The following is a 20,324-nucleotide window of genomic DNA, read 5'->3' as shown; positions in this document are numbered from 1 at the left end:
TAACAGAGCTCAAGTCATTGCATTTGCTTTTTGTTCTTTTTTTTTTTAAGAATTTATTTTATTTATTTATTTTTAAAATTTATTTCTGAGAGAGAGAGAGAGAGAGAGAGAGACAGCGTGGGGAGGGGAGGGGCAGAGAGAGAGGGAGACACAGAATCTGAAATAGGCTCCAGGCTCTGAGCTAGCTGTCAGCACAGAGCCGGATGCAGGGCTCGAACCCATGAACCGTGAGATCATGACCTGAGCCCAAGTCGGACACTTAACCGACTGAGCCACTCAGGTGCCCCTGCTTTTTGTTCTTGCTGCTGCCGTTGGCATCTAAGCTGGAGACCTACATCTTGCAAACAAAGTGAGCAATTCACAAACCCTCCTTTCGGCCCAGTGTTACAATTTAGTGGTCAGAGCAGTGTCTTCTGGTTTTAAAATGTGGTTTGTGGCTCCACAGCAGGTGCCATGAGATCAAACTACAGCCCAGCAAATCTGAGATGGATTCTGTTCTTGGCGAAGGAGGCAAGATGCTGATTGGAATGTAGGGGTCATTGAAAAGGAGGCAGGAGCGCCCCAGAAGGAGCCTCTGCTGACCTTTGCTGGCCTGCCCTGCTGCCAAGTTACCGAATCATCTACCAGCACTGGAGAAACACTGCGCTCAGGGAGGGGGTGGCTTTGGCAGAACTGGAAATGCACAGACCTTAAGCCAAAGGAAACCACCAGCCCCCCCCCCCCCCCCCCCGGGGAAAACTGCTACTAGTACTACTAGTACCACTACTACTAATGTAGTAGAAGGCCCTGCATGCAGGCCAGGCTATCCTTGCTATCCTGATACCCCAGAGTCTTGGCTTCTTCTTTCCTGGTGTTTGGGGGTCAAGCTGGGGTTGCATTCGACCACAGGCAGGGAGGACTCAGGAAAATAGCTGTGCAGGGCAGGCCAGGGTGAGGCCTTTCCTCTCCTCCCTCTTGGGCGGGCCCCATGCAAAGCTGAATAAGGATGTGAGAACTTTTGCTCTGCACAGAGGCTCTCCCAGCACTTCCCATCAGTCAGGGATGGGATCATAATATGGCCAACAAACCCCCTTGGGAGGATTACATTTCCTGTGATATAATTCCTGCTCGGATACACCCCCAAAGTTCATGTGGGGAGCAGACTGTGATTGCTTCCCTGCACCCTAGTGCCTGGGTCCGGTCAGCCCGTAGGAGGGTAAATGATTGGCTGGCCAAGTGGGAGGGACAGAAGGAGTGTGTATCTGATGGGTTGTGGGTGAGGGACTGGGAGAGGTGGCGGGAAGGAGACCCAGAGGCCCTGGGGAGGCAGCATGATGCGGATGATGGTTCTCATCCTGTGCCTGTCTCTGCAAGTGACAGCAGGGAGGTTGGCTGGACTACACATGCTGTGTGTAAGATGTCCAGCACAGCCTAGCATGCAGTTAGTGCCCAGTAAAGGCGCATGCCAGCATTCTTGGAGCAGCGGAGGCAGGGAGAGAGCTGTTTCCAGGGAGACAAGGGTAGTTTTGCACGGAGAAGCCCCAGGGAACGATTCTGTCAGCCAGCATGTAAAATTCATCCTTGCCTTCCTCCTGTCCCTAGACGGTCCACGGTTTCTGATATGTGTCCTCCTCAGACTTGTGGCTCCTCACACAGCAGCTGAAGGGAGGGGCATGAAGGAGAGGAGAGAACAGTCCTCAGGCAGCAGACAGCCTTCACCTCAGCCTCTGTACACCACCCCTGGCTATCACACAGCTATGGTGGGGTGAATGTTGTGTGTACGTGGGCCGTGGTGCCAGAAGGAAGCACTAGCCACTCCCTTGTATCAGTGTGCCTTCCTCTAGGAGCCTGAGCTCCCCATGGTGGATTGAGAACCAGAGATCAGTGCTCTGACTTATACCAATTCCTTAAAAAGAAAGACAAAAAAAATCTTAGGTTGCAATCCAGAATGTTCTGGGGTAGCTTACCTTCTGATATCAGATTGAGAATAGCATTCCCCACAGCCAAAATTGGATTCAGATCTGAATAGCGATGTCGGCTTATAATATGTCCCCCTAAGGACTATAAAGAAAGAGTTATAGCCTCAGTCATTCTATTCCTCAGATCCTATGAACCACAGGCACCTGCTTGTCCTCTGGTAGTAAAAGTGTCACAAGGGATCTTGGTCATTTTGGTAGAGAGACTCCATTCAGATGGTCTGGGAGGAGCCTCTCACCCACCACTTTGGACTGGGACAGGAGCTGATGGTAACCAAGACTCACACAGCATTCACTATGTTCCACTTCTTTACACACATTTACTCACTTCCTTTAGCCCAGTGAGATTGATGCCATCAATTTTGATGCCATTTTTTCAGATGAAGATACCAGGGCACAGAAATGATGAAACATGGTCTCCCAGCTAGGAAGGGGCAGGACTGGGATTCAAACCCAAACAGTGGGGCTCCATGGCCCATTCTGAACTACTCCCTAGTCAGCCTTGGCCACAGCACAGCTGGCCTTGGTATCAGCTACAAAGATGCCGTCCTGCCTCTGGTACACAGGACGTCAGCTGCATCTAACTCTGCCCGTGAAATGGCCAGACTTCATGTGGGTGTGTTGGGGTTTTGGGCATCTGAGAGACAGTTGCCTCTTAGATCTGGTTGAGCCTATAGCATCTCAGAACTTGGGAGGAAAATGACTGGCCACTCAATCTAATACTCTCCTCCCCATCTAGTGATGGAATCTGCAGTGACCACTTGGTTGCTGAGGGCTGGGCTGGAACATGGGTAAAGACAGGGAATCCCCGATCCTCTATGAACAGCTTGATTTTAAAGTTCTTGTTTCCACTGAGATGAATTCTGTTTCCCCGGACTTTCCCCTATCAGTCATACTTCTACCCTTTGTGATTATATCAAATAAATAACATCTGGGCACCTGGGTGGCTCAGTCGGTTAACCATCTGACTTCTGTTCAGGCCATGATCTCATAGTTTGTGGGTTCAAGCCCCGTGTTGGGCTCTGTGTTGATGGCCAGTTCAGAGCCTGGAGCCTGCTACACATTCTGTATCTCCTTCTCTCTCTGACCCTCCACTGCTCACTCTGCCTCTCTCTCTCTCTCTCTCAGAAATAAATAAAAACCATAAAAAATTTTTTAAAAAATCTGCCCTCATGACTCTATAAGTATTTGAAGGCAGGGACACCTGAATGGCTTAGTCAGTTAGGCATCTGACTCTTGATTTCAGCTCAGGTCATGATCTCATGTTTCATGAGTTTGAGTCCTTCATCAGGCTCCACACTGACAGAGAGAAGCCTACTTGGGATTCTCTCTCTCTCTCCCTCTCTCTCTGCCTTTCCCCCTCTTGCTTGCACAAATTCTCTTCTCTTTCTCTCTCAAAATGAATAAACTTAAAAAATATTTGAAGGCAGCTCTCATGATCTCTCTGACTGTCCCAGCCCCCACCATTCCTCTTTCTGACATGGTTTCCAACCCTTCACTCTCCTGCCATCATCTCCTTGCCAGGCTGCAAGGTGTCAGAGTTCTTAACAGGAGGAGAGAACATTTTGGAATCATTTGAAGAGCTTTTTCAAGGAGTTATGTCTTCCCCTGATTCCTCATATGCCAAGGATTTCTAACACACCATTTGGGGTATGAAGCAGAGGGGGCATGCATATTTTGAAAATCTATGTCTCTTCTGCTTTCTTCTGAGGTCAAAACCAGTCAGACTTCAAAGTGTACCTCCCAGATCTAAACATTATTCACCAGCTGTGGTCTGAACAGTGTGGAGTACAGAAAGTACCCTCTTTATTTTAGGTATTATACTTATGTTAATGCAGCCTAAAACTAAATTAGTTTCTTTGACAGTCTTATCATGAAATGATCGAACTGTGACCTCCTCCTTTCCTCCTACCTACATCATCACTTGGCTATTCTGTTGAATTTGACTTAGAATACTATTTTAAATATATTTTTAATAATGTTTGTTAAATATTAAACATTTATTTATTTTGCCTGTTGTCTCAATCTGCTGAGACCTTTTTGCATAATGATTCTGCCAATGCTTTTTCAACATTTCAGCGAGATTAAGAAATAGGTGCAGGGGCACCTGGGTGGCTCAGTTGGTTAAGCGTCCAACTCTTGATCTTGGCTCAGGTCATGATCTCATGGTTGGTGAGTTCAAGCCCTGCATCAGGCTCTGTGCTGACTGCACAGAGCCTGATTGGGATTCTATCTCTCTCTGCCCCTCCTCCCCCACCTCTCAAAATAAATAAAGTTAAAAAAAATAGGTACAGTGTGCCCAATGATTGGCCCAGAGGACATACTGCCATATTCCGGATCTGCTGTCCTGCCAGACTCTTCAGGTGCTTTAGGAGGGCTCTGTATGTCTGAGTTTTCTCCTCTGGGAGCTGGGAAACTTGCTCAGCCAAAATGTCTTTCACTTGGGCCAGACTGCAGCCAGCACCTATTGTCAGTCCTAGAAAGGAAAGGTTTTTTTAGGTGACATGGGAGGAGCTGCTGAATTATAATCCTGGTGCCTAGGCCTTAGTGTGCAGCTGGTACATTGGGTCTCCACACAGGCTGTACAGAGAATCATTGGGAGCTTAAAAGAACACAGGTACTCCACTCCCAGATCAACTAAATCAGAATCTCTGGATGGTGCTCTTTCAGTCTTCCCAGTAATTCTGTGCAGCCCGGGTTAGGAGTCCTGGGCTGGTCTATACTCTTCTTTGGACAAATGTAAGGAAAGAGAGGCTAGAGAGAGGGAATGACAGTGAAAACTAGCAGGTGGCAGACTCTACTAGAGCTTTTCTTGACCCCCCTCCTAATTGACCACAGTGAAGCTATGCAAAGCTGTTTTGTGATTAAGGGGAATAAATCTGATGGCATTAAAATTATGGCAAAGGTCTTTCAATTGCCCCGATCATTGTCTATAATTAATAATGCTCTGACTGCTGATTTCTACCTCTACAGATAGGCTTGATACTCAAAATCTTTGACAAGAGGGGCGCCAGGCAATCAGTATGAACACAGCGCCTAGGAGCAGTTTCCCCAGGTATTATGTTGGGTATTATTGGGTGTCAGGACACTGGGGGGGCCCAGGACAGGGCCAGAAAAGCAGGAGTGATGGGAAACCATCCAGAAGGATTGGGGCAATGCTATGTGCTACCTGGCAAAGAAGTAATTAAAAATTAACAGGTGTTGCAGGCCTACTTGAGAGCATTGGCAGGATACTAGCACCAGCTTTGGGATTTCCCCAAAATCCCAAAGGGATTCAGAACCCAAAAGGGTTCAGATCAATCTCTGGAGTGAAGAAGTCAACCACATCATTAGATCACTTAGTTGGCCTTTTAAAAGGAATTCTTTACTTTCCCGGGCTTGTAGAATGAGTCACTCACACATACAGTCTGGTTTGACATCACTTCCAGGGCTGGGTTCAAACTGCAGTTAGTCTGTTTTCATAATGTCAGGCTCCACCTTGAGTTTTCTCATGTGGACTGATCTTTGAGAATACTTTACCCTCCCATATAGTTTTATCTTTTCTCAATACTAAGAATATACTTGGCACAATACTTCTCCCACCTTTGCTACCATACCCACATAACACATAACATACCTGTGACTTCAATAGTCATAGCCAACCTAATTGATTAGGGAAACTACTCTCTGCTCCTTATTATCCTTATACTAAGCAAATCTTACCCAAAGGTAACAAAACTGCTTCTCCTCCCTGGAATGTCTCAACCTAGAGTTGAGACACTCACTCTATTGTGGCACAGTGTTTCATAAAAGGCACTCTGTAACATAGGAGCCTGTCCCAGACCCATCAGCAATGGTCTGTTGCTTCCTCTCACCACAGGGTCCACTGGAGATTGATCTTTAACTTCTGCAAAAATCCTGGCCATACTTTTGCTCAAAGGAGCACTGGGAAGACCAAGCTTGATTCCTGTCATACAATTCCTCCTACCTAATAGACCCAGAGCCTTATTGGTAGGGAGGAGGTCATAAACAAAAAGACATTATTATTATTATCATTATTAATTAATTTATTTTTAAAGGTCAGAGGCATCATACAGACCAGCATGACCATCTCTTATTTGACATAGGTAAAATAGGGCAGTTCAGCCCCAGGAGAGAATAAAATGCTAGCTGTCTGCTTTACTCTGTTTCCATCGTTCACATTATCCCCTGGCTTTGTACTAGGCATGGCATAGATGTACTGAGAAAGTTCTATTTATTATACTATTAATATTTTATTGCATCTTTGGTCATAAAACCTAGCTTCTTTTCCAGTAGAGTTAGAAAGAGCTTTAACTTTGATTCTGAGAATGTGGGTTTTGTTTTCACTCCATGCTTTTCAGAGTTCATGGGTCTATGGGACAAAGATGCAGGGACTTTTTGGAGCACTTAATATATTACAATTTTTTGAGGGGAAAAATGTACACTGAGTCAAACATGTATATGATATGGATCAGCATGCAAAATTTAAACAAACATAAGCTGTCACAGAGACTTAGTTCCTGTGGGAGGGGTTCTGGGAGAGAGGAACACACACACACACATCTGACTCCAACATAACTCTCCCTCACCAGTGTCTGGCATTCTTCCGGGCTTTAGGAATAAAAGTTTGAGAATCCTGAGAAATGTTACTGAGGAACATTCTGCCACTAGAGGGTACTCACACTTTAATTTTAAGAGGGCCTAAGGAAGGCATATTGCTTCTTCAGATTTCAGAATTTGGCTCTACTTTTCAGATTCAAACTGAGCAGTCTATTCTAACAACCAATTGGACAGGCCCTGGGGTGGGCCTGGAAGATGAGGAAGGGTGCTAACAGAAAGAGTTCTGAATTGGAAATGGGAGATACGTGGCTTGGTGACCTGGCCACCAGCCAGTTTAGGAACCTTGGGTGAGTTTACTCTCCTTTTGCGTTTTGGCTTCCTCAAGAGGAATTCCTGAGATAAGGGATTGAGGTTACACTGGGGCATATGAATTGTGCTCTGAAGGGTTCTCTCAGGCATAGACACAGGGGGCCCAGGAACAGAGGGGGTGGTGAGAGGTCTCCTCTTTCCTTCAAACATAGCAGCTTATTTTCATTTACTCAGTCTATTTCAGATTTTTTTTTGAGGACAGAGTTGTGGACAGAGAAGTTTGAAAGTGGTGGGCTAAATGATGCCTGCGGTGAAAGTCAGGGAAGGATTTCCCTTCTGCTTCTACTGGTCTCCTCTGCTCCTATGCTGCCCTCCCTCTTCTTTCCCTTCTGTCTTCACCAAGATTTCGAGTGAGTCTAAGTGCATTCCCATCATTTTCTGAGTGACATTCAGGTGTGCTACTTGAACTGTCCCAAGCCTGAAGCTGTGAGGCTGCAGTGCTAAGCAAAACCTGGAAGGATCCCTTCCCTTGCAAATGGGTGGGGTGAGGTCAGGGAAGGGCATGCTTGCTGGTCTGCAGCACAGTCTAAGTTTGGCTCATGATGGTTAGAAGTCAGGAAGGTGGGTCTCCTAGATGGCAGTGAAACACCCAATGCAGGTCTCCTGCCTTGCCCACCAGTGATGTCCACAAGTACACAATGGTCAGTCAGTCTTGACTCAAGCTTTCAGTTTTGTCTAACTCCTTGTTGTCTAAGTTAAGAAAGTCATTACTACCACTGCATTCCAAATTCAAGTTCCTGACCCACTCATTCCTTCATTTTTTTTCCCATTATTCATTTGTCAACCATTGAATTGAGCACTTACCAGCACGTACAGTGCTTACATGCATGTACTTCCATGCTAGAAGTTCTGGGGGGTGAGGAGAGGAGTAAAATAAGGTTGCTTGTAAAAGAAGGCAAGGTCTTGCATGCTTTCTTACTACTTTGTGAGTACCATCTTGCCTGATGTAGTCGTATTTGCACGTAGTGGGCCCTGAAGGATGTTGTAAGTGACTGGAGGTGCTTACCTGAGCAGGTCTTTGTCTCATTTTACTTCTTGTCATTGTCCATATGAAACAAGTAGCCAGATGATATTTCTCCTACTTTCCCCTGCAAATATCCTCTCTCCTAGGAATTGACTGTTCAACCGATGAATGGCCCTAGTTCTCTCATTGTCTTCCCATCAAAATTACACTGCAAATTTATTGTCTTTAGGTCACTATGGCATTTTATAGGCAAGAATCCTGCATGTGACTAGAAGGCCTTGAATAATATCATCTGAATATCTCATATTCTGTGCAAAGCTTTTGATGGCAAGGTTTTATGGTAGGGATATTATATCACATTAGAAAACTAATGAAGAGCTAGAAATAGGCCGGACAAGACAAATGTATAGGGAGGTTCCAGACTACTTGGTAAGTGTAAGTGCTGGGATTGGTTCACTAATGTTTTACTAAGAACACCAGGAACTCACCATCACTTGTTTTAAATACCATACTGAGCTCAGAAATCCTAGCAGGAGAGAGGAGAATTGGGTGGAAATGTCCTTGAGATTTCATTGCACGTCCTGAAAAGTAAGTAAGTAAGTAAGTAAGTAAGCAAATAAGACAGATTTAGGAAAGAGAAAATGTCCCCCCCTCTTTTTCAGTATTGAAATTTTCTCATAAAAATATTCAGATACCATTTTTTAAATTGGTAATAAATGTGTACAGATATGAAAGCAATGGCCGTATTTTCTGCAAAGCAAATTTATAGGGATGTTCTTCCAGTACATGTATTTACTTATTTATACATTCATTATATGTTTATAAAAATAGAAAATAAAATGGGTGGGAGGTTCTTAGAAAGCTCTTGAATATTGACACCAGGAGACATATATAAGAATATTCATCATAAGAAACATATAACCTACTAAAACAGAAGCAGGAAGAAATAGAAAATTTGAACAGACTTATTATCAGCAATAAAATTGAATCACTAATAAAAAAAACTCCCAGTAAACAAAAGTCCAGGGCCAGATGGCTTCACAGGTGAATTCTACCAAAAACATTTCTTTAAGTTAGTTTTATTTTCTTTTTAAAGAGAGAGAGAGAGAGAGAGAGAGATCATGCATAACCAGGGGAGAGGGGCAGAGGGAGAGAATTTTAAGCAGGCTTCATTCTCAGCACAGAGCCTGATGCAGGGCTTGATCCCATGATCCTGGATCATGACTTGAGCTGAAATCAAGAGTCAGGTGTTCAACTGACTGAGTCACCCAGGCATCGCTACCAAACATTTAATACCTATTCTTCTCAAACTATTCTAAAAATTAGAAGAGGAAGAAAAACTTTCAAATTCATTCTGCGAGACCAGTATCACTGTGATAGCAAACCAGATAAAGACACTACTGAAGAAGAGAACTACAGGCCAATATCTCTGATGAATATAGATGCAATAATCTTCAACAACATACTAGCAAACGGAATCCAACAGCACATCAAAAAAAAAAAAAATCATTCACTACAATCAAGTGGGATTTATTCCCGGGATGCAAGGGTGGTTCAATATTTGCAAATCAATTAGCCTGATACATCATATCAATAAGAGAAAAAATAAAAACCATATGATAATTTCAATAGATGCAGAAAAAGCATTTGACAAAGTACAATATCCACTCATAATAAAAACCCTTGACAAAGTAGGGTTGGAGGGAACATACCACAGCATAATAAAGGCCTTATATGAAAAACCCACAGTTAGTATCATACTCAATGAAGAAAGACTGAAAACTTTCCTCTAAGGTCAGGAGCAATTCAGGGATGTACACTTTCACTGCTTTTATTCAACATAATATTGGAAGTTATACCCATAGCAATTAGACAACAAAAAGAAATAAAAGGCATCCAAATTAGTAAGGAAGAAGTAAAACTTTCATTATTTGCAGATGTCGTGATACTATGTATAGAAAACTCTAAAAACTACCCCCCCCCAAATCATAGAATGGATAAATGAATTCAGTAAAGTTGCAAGGTATACAATTAATGTAGAGAAATCTGTTGTATTCCTATACACTAATAATGAAACAGCAGAAAGTGAGAGTAAGAAAACAATCCCATGTACAACTGCATAAAAAGACAAAAAAATCAAGGAATAAACTCAACCAAACAGATGAGAGACTTGTACTTTGAAAATATAAAATTTTAATGAAAGAAATTCTAGATGAGATAGAAAAATGGAAAAATATCCGATGCTCATGGGTTGGAAGAACAAATATTGCTAAAATGTCTATAATGCCCAAAGCAATCTACAGATTTAATGAAATCTCCATCAAAATACCAACAGCATTTTTCACAGAACTAGAACAAACAATCCTAAAATTTGTATGGAACCACCAAAGATCCCAAATAGGCAAACCAATTTTCATAAAGAAAAGCAAATCTGGAGGTATCATAAATCCAGACTCCAAGTTATATTACAAAACTGTAGTAAGCAAAACAATATGGTACTGGCATAAAAATAGACATATAGGCCAATGGAACAGAATAGAAAACCCAGAAATAAACCCACAACTGTTTAGTCAATTAATCTTCAACAAAGGAGGAAAAAATATCCAATGGGAAAAAGACAGTTTCTTCAGCAAATGGTGTTGGAAAAACTGGAGAACTACATGCAAAAGAATGAAATTGGACCACTTTCTTACATCATAAACAAAAATAAACTCAAAATGGATTAAAGGCCTAAATGTGAGAACTGAAACCATAAAATCCTTGAAGAGGGCACAGGCAATAATGTCTCTGACATTGACTGTAGCAACAGTTTTCCTAGATGTCTCCTGAGGCAAGGGAAATAAAAGCCAAAATAAGCTATTGGGACTATATCAAAATAAAAAAGCTTCTGCACATGGACTTGAATGACACATTGGACCAGATGGATTTGACAATGTATTTGGAACTCTACATCCTGAGGCCATGGAATTCACTTTCTTCTCAAGTGCGCAGGGCATATTCTCCAACATAGATAACATACTGGAACATAAAGCAGCCCTCAATAAATATAAAAGAATTGAGATCATACCATGCACACTTTCAGATCACAATGCTATGAAACTCGAAATCAATCACAGGAAGAAGTCTGGAAAACCTCCAAAAACATGGAGGTTAAAGAACACCCTACTAAAGAACGAATGGGCCAATCAGGCAATTACAGAAGACATTTAAAAATATATGAAAAAAATGAAAACGAAAATACAAGNGATGTCTCCTGAGGCAAGGGAAATAAAAGCCAAAATAAGCTATTGGGACTATATCAAAATAAAAAAGCTTCTGCACATGGACTTGAATGACACATTGGACCAGATGGATTTGACAATGTATTTGGAACTCTACATCCTGAGGCCATGGAATTCACTTTCTTCTCAAGTGCGCAGGGCATATTCTCCAACATAGATAACATACTGGAACATAAAGCAGCCCTCAATAAATATAAAAGAATTGAGATCATACCATGCACACTTTCAGATCACAATGCTATGAAACTCGAAATCAATCACAGGAAGAAGTCTGGAAAACCTCCAAAAACATGGAGGTTAAAGAACACCCTACTAAAGAACGAATGGGCCAATCAGGCAATTACAGAAGACATTTAAAAATATATGAAAAAAATGAAAACGAAAATACAAGAATCCAAACTCTATGGGATATGGCAAAGGCAGTCCTAAGAGGAAAGTACATTGCACTCCAGGCTTACTTCAAGAAATTAGAAAAAGCACAAGTACAAAATCTAACGGCACACCTAAAGGAACTAGAGGGAGAGCAACAAGAGCACCCCAAACCCAGTAGGAGAAGAGAAATAATAAAAATCAGGGCAGAAATAAACAATACAGAAAACAAAGAAACAGTTGAACAGATCAATAAAACCAAGAGTTGGTTTTTTGAAAAAAATGAACAAAATTGACAAACCTCTAGCCAGTCTTCTCAAAAAGAAAAGAGAGAGCACTCAAATAGAAAATATCATTAATGAAAATGGACTGATTACAACAAACTCCTCAGAAATACAAGCAATTACAGGGAATACTATGAAAAATTATATGCCAACAAACTGTACAACTTAGAAGAAATGGAAAAATTCCTAAACACACACACACTACCAAAATTCACACGGGAAGAGATAGAAAACCTGAACAAACCCGTAACGAGTGAGGAAATCGAATCAGTTATCAAAAATCTCCCAACAAATAAGAGCCCTGGGCCAGATAGCTTCCCTGGGGAATTCTACCCTACATTTAAAACAGAATTAATACCCATTCTTCTCAAGCTATTTCGAAAATAGAAAGAGAAGGAAAACTTCCAGACTCATTTTATGAAGCCAGCATCACTTTAATTCCCAATCCAGACAGAGACCCAGGGAAAAAAGAAAACTACAGGTCAATATCCTTGATGAATACAGATGCAAAAGTCCTCAAGAAGATCCTTGCAAATCGAATGCAACAGCACATAAAAAGAATTATCCACCAAGATCAAGTGGGATTCATTCCTGGATTACAGGGCTGGTTCAATATTCGCAAATCAATCAATGTGATACATCACATTAACAAAAGAAAACATAAAAGCCATATGATCTTGTCGATAGATGCAGAAGAAGCATTTCACAAAATACAGCATCCCTTCTTAATAAAGACCTTCAAGAAAGTCGGGATAGAAGGAACTTGCTTAAACATCATAAAAGCCATCTATGAGAAGCCCTCAGCTAACATCATCCTCAATGGGGAAAAACTGGGAGCTTTCCCCCTGAGATCAGGAACATGACAGGGATGTCCACTCTCACCACTGTTGTTTAACATAATAAACTGTTCTTTAAAAAATGNCCTACATTTAAAACAGAATTAATACCCATTCTTCTCAAGCTATTTCGAAAATAGAAAGAGAAGGAAAACTTCCAGACTCATTTTATGAAGCCAGCATCACTTTAATTCCCAATCCAGACAGAGACCCAGGGNACCCTCCCCTGCTCGCGCTGTCTCTCTCTCTCTCTCTCCTAGAAATAAAAATATTAAAAAAAAAGAAAAAAAAAGCTTCTGCATAGCAAAAGAAACAATCAACAAAACTAAAAGGCAACCTATTGGATGGAAGAAGATATTCACAAATGATTTATCTAGTAAAGTGTTATTATCCAAAATAAAGAACTATACAACTCAATAGCCAAAATCCAAATAATCCAAATTAAAAATGGGCAGAAGACATGAACAGACATTTCTCCAAAGAAGACACATAGATGGCCAATAGACACACAGAAAGATGCTCAATGTAACTCATCATGAAGGAAATGTAAATCAAAACTACAGTGAGATACCACCTCACACCTGTCAGAATGGCTGAAATTAACAACACAAGAAATAGTAAGTATGATGAGGATATGTAGAAAAAGGAATCCTTGTGCACTGTTGGTGGGAATGAAAATAGGTGCATCCACTGGGGAAAACAGTATGCGGCTTCCTCAAAAGCTAAAAATAGAATTCTCTTATGATCCAGTAATCATACTACTGGATATTTACCTCCCAAATACACTAATTCAAAGGAATACATGCATCCCTATGTTTATTGCAGCATTATCTACAATACCCAAATTACAGAAACAGCCCAAGTGTCCAGTGATTACTGAATGGATAAAGAAGACGTGATACACAGACACACATGAACACATACACGTACACACACTCACACTGGAATATTACACAGCCATAAAAAATAATGAAATCTTGCCATTTTCAATGACATGGATGTAGCTAGACAGTATTATACTGAGCAAAATAAGTCAGAGAAAGACAAATACCATAAGATTTCATTCATATGTGGAATTTAAGAACAATAACAACAAATGAGCAAAGGAAAATAAAAGAGAGAGCAAACCAAGAAACAGACTCTTAACTATAGAGAGCAAGCTGATGGTTATCAGAGGGGAGGTGGGTGGGAGAGATGGGCGTAATTGGTGAAAGGGATTAAAGAGTACCTTATCAGGATGAGCACTAAGTAATGTACAGAATTGCTGAATCACTATATTGTACACCTGAAACTAATATAACAGTGTATATTGACTTTACAGGAATTAAAATTAAAAAAGAATATTCATAATAGGCAAAACTTGGAAAGCACTCGGTTCTTCAGTAGTAGAATGGATCAGCAAATTGTACATAATCATACAATGGACTGTAGCAGTTTCTTGCAACATGAGGAGTGTATCTCAGGTCAAGAATGTTGAACAAACAAAGCAAATTGAAGAATAATATTATGTCACCCTATTTATGTGAAATTCAAACATATGCTAAAGTAAATGACATATTGCTTAAAGACTCAAATACATGTGGTAAAATTGTAAAAACAAGAAAGTGACTGACAACCATCACATTCAGACTAATGAGTGCTTCTGAGAGAAAGGGAAGGTAAGGGAAAGGGATGTGGTCTGGGAGGGTTCCCTGGGCCTTCAAAGTTCTTGATAAAGTGCTCATTCTTAAACTGGGTGTAGGTGATAACTGGGTGTTATCCAGTACACTGTTAATGTACCCATACATATTTTACTGACTTCCATTATATGTACTCAATATTTAACAAAAACAAAATAAAAAAGGACAAGATAAATTAAATGATTAAAAAAAAACCCTCAGGGTGTCTGGGTGTCTCAAGTAGACTGAGTGTCTGATTCTTGATTTCACCTGGGGTCATGATCCCAGGGTCATGGGATGGAGCCCCGGATCAGGCTCTGTGCTAAGCATGGAGCCTGCATAAGTTTCTCTCTCTCTCTTTCTCTCTCTCTCTTTCTCTCTCCCTCTGCCCCTCTCCCTGGCTCATGTGCCTTCTCCCTCTCTCAAAAACAAAATAAAACAAAACAACCCTTAAAAACCCAAAATCCCTCTAATATTTTTTCCCCACACCGCAGGGGGTCATGCTGCATCTCCCAGGGTATATGCATATCCAACTTTGGAGACCATTTTATTATATTATAATATGATATTTGTATTGTGCCTTCTCTATTATTAAATGTATAGTTTACATATATTATTTATACACAAAATTATATAAATAATTAGATAATTGTATCATATGATATATAATAGTATATCCTGTGTATTTTATAATATACTATTATATTATACTATTTTTATTATAAAGGTTGAGGCTTTTAACCTTAAAAAGTAGTTTTGTGGCCTGAGAGCAAAGTAGGGGACAGGAGGTCCAGCTTGGTGGTGGGAGGAAAAATGCTGTAATCACTCACCCAGTGAAGTGTTGCCCAAGATGAGAGGGGCTTCAGGATGTTTTGCTTTCAGCTCCAGGAGATCCTTAAGGGTGCCAGGGGAGATCCAGGTAACCCTCTCTCCATGAAAGGCCAAGGTTTGTGTTTCTGGGTTCTTTGCCATTCTCTAAGTGCAAATGACAAATGTGCATGCACAGGTGCGCAGCTGCCATCCTGGCTTATATGAGATCCCAGTGGAGGTATATTCCTCCAGAGAGATTTCAGAGGTCCTGAGGTCCACTGGACTGAGAAGATACTCACTACACCCACTGACTAATGCCTGAATTTCCATAGATATTTACTCCTTTAACTTAAGATTTTCAATATATAGCTCTTTGCAGGCAAATGATAATTAATATAAACTGGTACCTGTCAATGACACTTTAGTGCAGATTAAATGAACATAATTTAATATCATGGCCTTAAAAATCATAATTATACTAATGCTCCTAAATTAGTATCTTCAACCCGGACTCTTCCTCTGAAATCCAAACTCATATATCTGAATGAGAACTTGATGTCTCCTCTTAGATGTCTAATAGGCATCTCAGATTTAACATATCCCAAAATGAGCTCCTCATATCCCATTCATTTAGAAGCCCCCCCAAAAGACCCCCCACCAAAAAATACCCTATTCTTCCTGAGGTGTTCCCCTTCTCTGTAAATGGCCACTCACCTTTCCAGCTGCCCAAAGTGTCAGAGTCAATCTCTCCCCAGAGAGAGTGTCTCTCTCCCACACGCCATATCACATTCAGCAGCAAATCTCATTGGCTCTCCATCAAAGTATATCCAGAACCCACTCTCTCTCACCACCTACATGCCGGCAGCCTGGTCTAGCACCAGAATCTTTCAGGATGGCATTAGCACTTTGATTAGGCTCAAGTTGTCAGCTCAGAGCCTGACGTGGGGCTCGATCCCATGAACCTGGGATCATGACCTGAGCCGAAATCAAGAGTCTGATGCTCAACTGTCTGAGCCACCCAGGTGCCCTGAGTTTTTTTTTTAATTATTTAATTTATCTCATCCTTTTTTATTTTGTTTTTCCAAGGGACACCTGGGTGACTCAGTCGTTTGAATGCCTGACTCTTGATTTTGTCTCAGGTTGTGATACAGTCATGGGATGGGACTCCCATCAGACTGCATGCTGAGCATGGAGTCTGCTTGGGATTCTCTCTCCTTCTCCCTCTGCCCCTCCCCCTCTCACTGCTGGTTCCTGTGTTCCTCAGCAGGCTCTTCCCATCCCAGCAGCCAGAATGATTCCAGATCCCTTTACAAGATTAATAGGAACTTGTCCCTCCCCCATCCAACCTCCCTAATCATTTCTCATTCCTCATAGGGTAAAATCCAGGCAGCCTAAGTCCTTACGGTCCGCTTCCCAGTGACTTTCTGACCTCATGCACTGTGTTCCAGCCAGGCTGGACCCTGCTCTGTCCCTTGACCGTAGCAGGTGTTCTCCTACCCTTGGCATCTTTGCAGTTGGTGTGCACACTGCTCAGACTGCCTTTCCCCCCACATGTCATTGAGGCCATTCCCTCACTTCCATTAGAACTTTTTTCAAAGTTTTGAAAATTTTTCAGAAAAGTCTTCTCTGGCTAGTATCTTATCTCCCTTCTCTGTTTCATTTTTTTTCCTTTTTAACTCTTCTCACTGGCTAACACATTGTATTTCTTATTTTGCTTATTATCTGTAATATTATCTTTGCTTATTATCACCTACCAGATTACAACTCCTTGAGGATAGGTTTTTGTGTTAGTTTCATTCCTTGCTGTCTATCTAGTACCTAGAACAGTGCATGGCATGTTGTTGGATGATTGATGTTTGTTGAATGAATGAATGAATGAATGAATGAACACCTATTTCAGAACCCCTTCAGAAATAGGTATTTTAAAGAATGGGACCACTGGATGCCAGAGAGGAAAGAGAGATGCTGACAGAAGGAAGGGTAAGGTATAGGGAGGACTAGAAGTACTCCTTTTGGGATCAATGTGCTGGAGTGGCTGGAAGACCAAGTTAGAAGCTGAGCAAAGGTGGATGGCTTGGGACAGTCAACAAGGACCTATTGCAGATGACAATGATGAGAGTAATGATGAAGTCATTCAAAAAAATAGCCTTACCTGAGGCTTCAGTGAGTGTGTCAAGGGTATTAGCTAGAGAGGGTTGGTGAACTGGGTGGGGTCAGCTTCTTGATATGATCAAATATTTCCATAGTTTGACAACTTCACAGGAAGGAAAGGGTGGTTTTATAAAACTGAGTTTATAACCAGTGACATTTAAACAAACACATAAAGCACTCAACTCATCTTACCAAGAGTTCTGGGGGAAATATGAGCTCCTGGGTAGGGTCCAAGGGCTGGAACTCCTCTTCCACAAATAAGTCTGTGCAAATCTGTATAAAGGGGAGAAGGTGGCCTTGTCAGGACAGCTAAACTGGAAATAGCATTGTAATTCTTTACATTAATTAGGCAAAAAGAACATACTTTCCTGATGCAAGAGTAATGGGAAATAGTTGAAACCAAATAAAAGTGTTTTTCTTTTTAAAGATTTTATTTTTAAATAATCTCTATACCCAACACGGGGTTCAAACTCATAACCGTGAGATCAAGAGTTGCATGCTCTATCAACTGAGCCAGCCAGGTGCCCCAAACCAAATAAATGTTTTAAATAAGAATCTTGTTGTAAGAGAAAGCCATTGATAATGATACCAAGGAAAAGAGTATTCAATGAAACAGTTCAAAGAGTACCCTGTGAAACACCAAGACAGTCTATACGAAACTACCAGAGGTTAATAAGTTTGGAACCTTTTCTCCACTGTCCCCAGCCACTGTCCTCTCACCTGTCAAGTCAGGATTCAAAATACCAAAGGCTTTGAGAAGTCCTGAAGTTTAAATAAAAATGACTCTAGACAACATGCCTAGGAATAAACACTGCCCCCATAATTTAATAACAATAGGTAGAATTTACAGGATCTTACATACCAAGTATTTATATATATATATATATATAAATACTTTGTTTAATCCTTGCCACAATTTTAGAAAGAAAGTAAATTATCATTTTCATTTTTACCAATTACTAAGAGCACAGATACCAGGATACTAAAAGTACAGTGAAAAGTTACCCAAATTCTAATCTTGCCTGAAAGAGATCTCTTTTAGCTTTGGAAACATTAATTCTCAGAAAACATTCCTGAAGAGGTAAGGCAAAGTGGGAGAACCATGGGAAGCAGAGTTACAAGTCTGTGAAGTGGAGAAGAGCATCAACAGACATTGGAGGCAGATCTGGGTTCATTCTTGGCTCTGTCACGACTTGGCTCACTGACTCCCCCAATGGAAAGGTTCTTACCCACTCCAGAGATTAAATGGAAATAATGTATATTTGGAAGGGTAATTGTGACAAGTGAAATGGACTGATATTTGTCCAATACTCTCCCTCTTTTTCTATTTCTCTGGTGTCTTTCCAGGTTCCAGAAGGGACACCTGCAACTGTTCCCTGTAAAGGTTCTTAGTAAGAAGCTAGATTGAGGAAATATGGGTTAACATCTGAAATCACCAGTTTTTGCATTAGTTATAATCAGAAATGTGGGTGGGAACCTGGGGGCAATGATGTGATAGATCTCTAAAACCTAGAAATAAGATAGTATGTGAGAATGAAAATGTAAAACAAACATAATGAATCAGATCTGAGGAATTAAATTTCCTCTAATTAGGTGTTAGGCCAGGACTTAATAATGGAAGATATTAACATAAATTTAAGAGAAGGGAGAGTTCTGGGGCAGACACCTGCCATCCAGCTGGTCTATCCTGGTGGAAGAGAGGGGTCTTCTGTGATATTACCCTTAAGATTACCCAATTGCTCTGCATCCGTGCTCACCAAGCAACCCCATTATAATGTGGCTTTCTGTGTGTGTTTTCCTATAGGGAAAGAACACGTGGCTCTGTGACCAGAGATCTATTTTATGGTTGTGTTTCTGTAAGTGTATATTAGGGCACATTGCAGTTTAAATATCATGTTCTTTGAATTTGGTTAAAGTGAATCAGGTGATCCTCAGAGCCCAATCATTGCTCAGATTGACTTCCTGAGGCCACAAAATTGAGAATCAGACTTTAGAAGTATCCACCCCTCTTGTATGGAACCACAAAAGACCCTGAATAGCCAAACNTTATTTGTAAAAAAAAAAAAAAAAAGAAAAAAAAAAGAAGTATCCACCCCTCTGAGGTGCCCTGGTCCTCTGTGAAGTGGTTGCAGGGGGTGCAGCCAGGGTTCTTTGGCAACAACCCTCTATTCCATTGCACACCTTCTTCAGACCAAAATGAGGTGGCAGTGGGAGGTCAATAATGGGAACCAGGTAGGTGTGCAGGATAGAAATAGATACAGCAGGGGGATGATGGGATCAGTTTCGTCTAAGGATAACTCTGTTCTCTCATATTTCCTTGTCTACAGGAAGCAGACTCTATTTTATCCTTATTCCAACTTCTGTAAGTAATTCTTTTAAGAATGTGGTAGTGGATCTTCTGGAACAGCATCTCTCAGAGAGCAAAATCAGAGACTGCAGTGTTTCAGGCTAGACTTCCCAGCTGTGCTAATCATGAACTCACCATGTGTCTCTGGACAGGTTCCCCTGCTGAGGTTTCAGTGCCCTCTCTCTACAAAGGAGGGGACACAGAGATAGAGGACAGCTCTGCCTGAGTGAGGCCAGCCACAGGAACATTTTTCCACACAAGGATGGGACCCATCATAGTTTTTGTTTTTGTCTGAGTAGGTTTATGTTTTATTGCTTGATCCTTCCAGAGACTGAAGGGCAAAATCAGAGCCTGGCTTTCAATCACACTGTTACAGGGCTCCCAAATGAAAAGTGCCTCATTAGTGCATGTGCTTTGGAGATTTGAAAGTAATGCAGAGCATGATCATAAAAACTCACAGGCACAGTAACACTGGGCCAGCATTGAGCAATATTCCCAGAGAGAAGACACAACAGACAAGAGACTTACGTCACTTTCCCTGCTGAGTGAGGAAGAATCATTTCCACCCAGATCCAAGCAGCATTTTCCTGTTCCTTTCTTTTGACAACCAGTTGACTCCTAGGACAGTGAAATGCCTTGAGATGAAAAACTTTTTATTTACTATTATTATTTTTATTTTATTATTATTTTATTTTATATTTATTTTATTTTATTTTATTATTATTATTTTTAACTTGAGT

General features: G+C 41.2%; 1 protein-coding gene across 1 annotated transcript in view; it reads right to left on the bottom strand.

Moving 5' to 3' along the window:
- The window catches only part of LOC144217882 (aldehyde oxidase 2), a 110,484-nt gene that overhangs the window by 78,915 nt on the left and 11,245 nt on the right, over positions 1 to 20,324 (bottom strand). The window contains exons 7-12 of the mRNA XM_077747635.1: positions 20,113 to 20,202; positions 17,430 to 17,510; positions 15,107 to 15,251; positions 8,337 to 8,429; positions 4,280 to 4,431; positions 1,947 to 2,040 (exon numbers count right to left, since the gene is read on the bottom strand). Of these exons, the coding sequence (XP_077603761.1) occupies positions 1,947 to 2,040; positions 4,280 to 4,431; positions 8,337 to 8,429; positions 15,107 to 15,251; positions 17,430 to 17,510; positions 20,113 to 20,202 (655 nt within the window). The remainder of the gene's footprint in view (positions 1 to 1,946; positions 2,041 to 4,279; positions 4,432 to 8,336; positions 8,430 to 15,106; positions 15,252 to 17,429; positions 17,511 to 20,112; positions 20,203 to 20,324) is intronic.

This window comes from Crocuta crocuta, unplaced genomic scaffold (genome assembly GCF_008692635.1).
Source record: "Crocuta crocuta isolate KB4526 unplaced genomic scaffold, BGI_CrCroc_1.0 scaffold159, whole genome shotgun sequence".
Lineage (NCBI taxonomy): Eukaryota > Metazoa > Chordata > Mammalia > Carnivora > Hyaenidae > Crocuta > Crocuta crocuta.
This window is presented reverse-complemented; position numbering and strand designations above follow the sequence as displayed.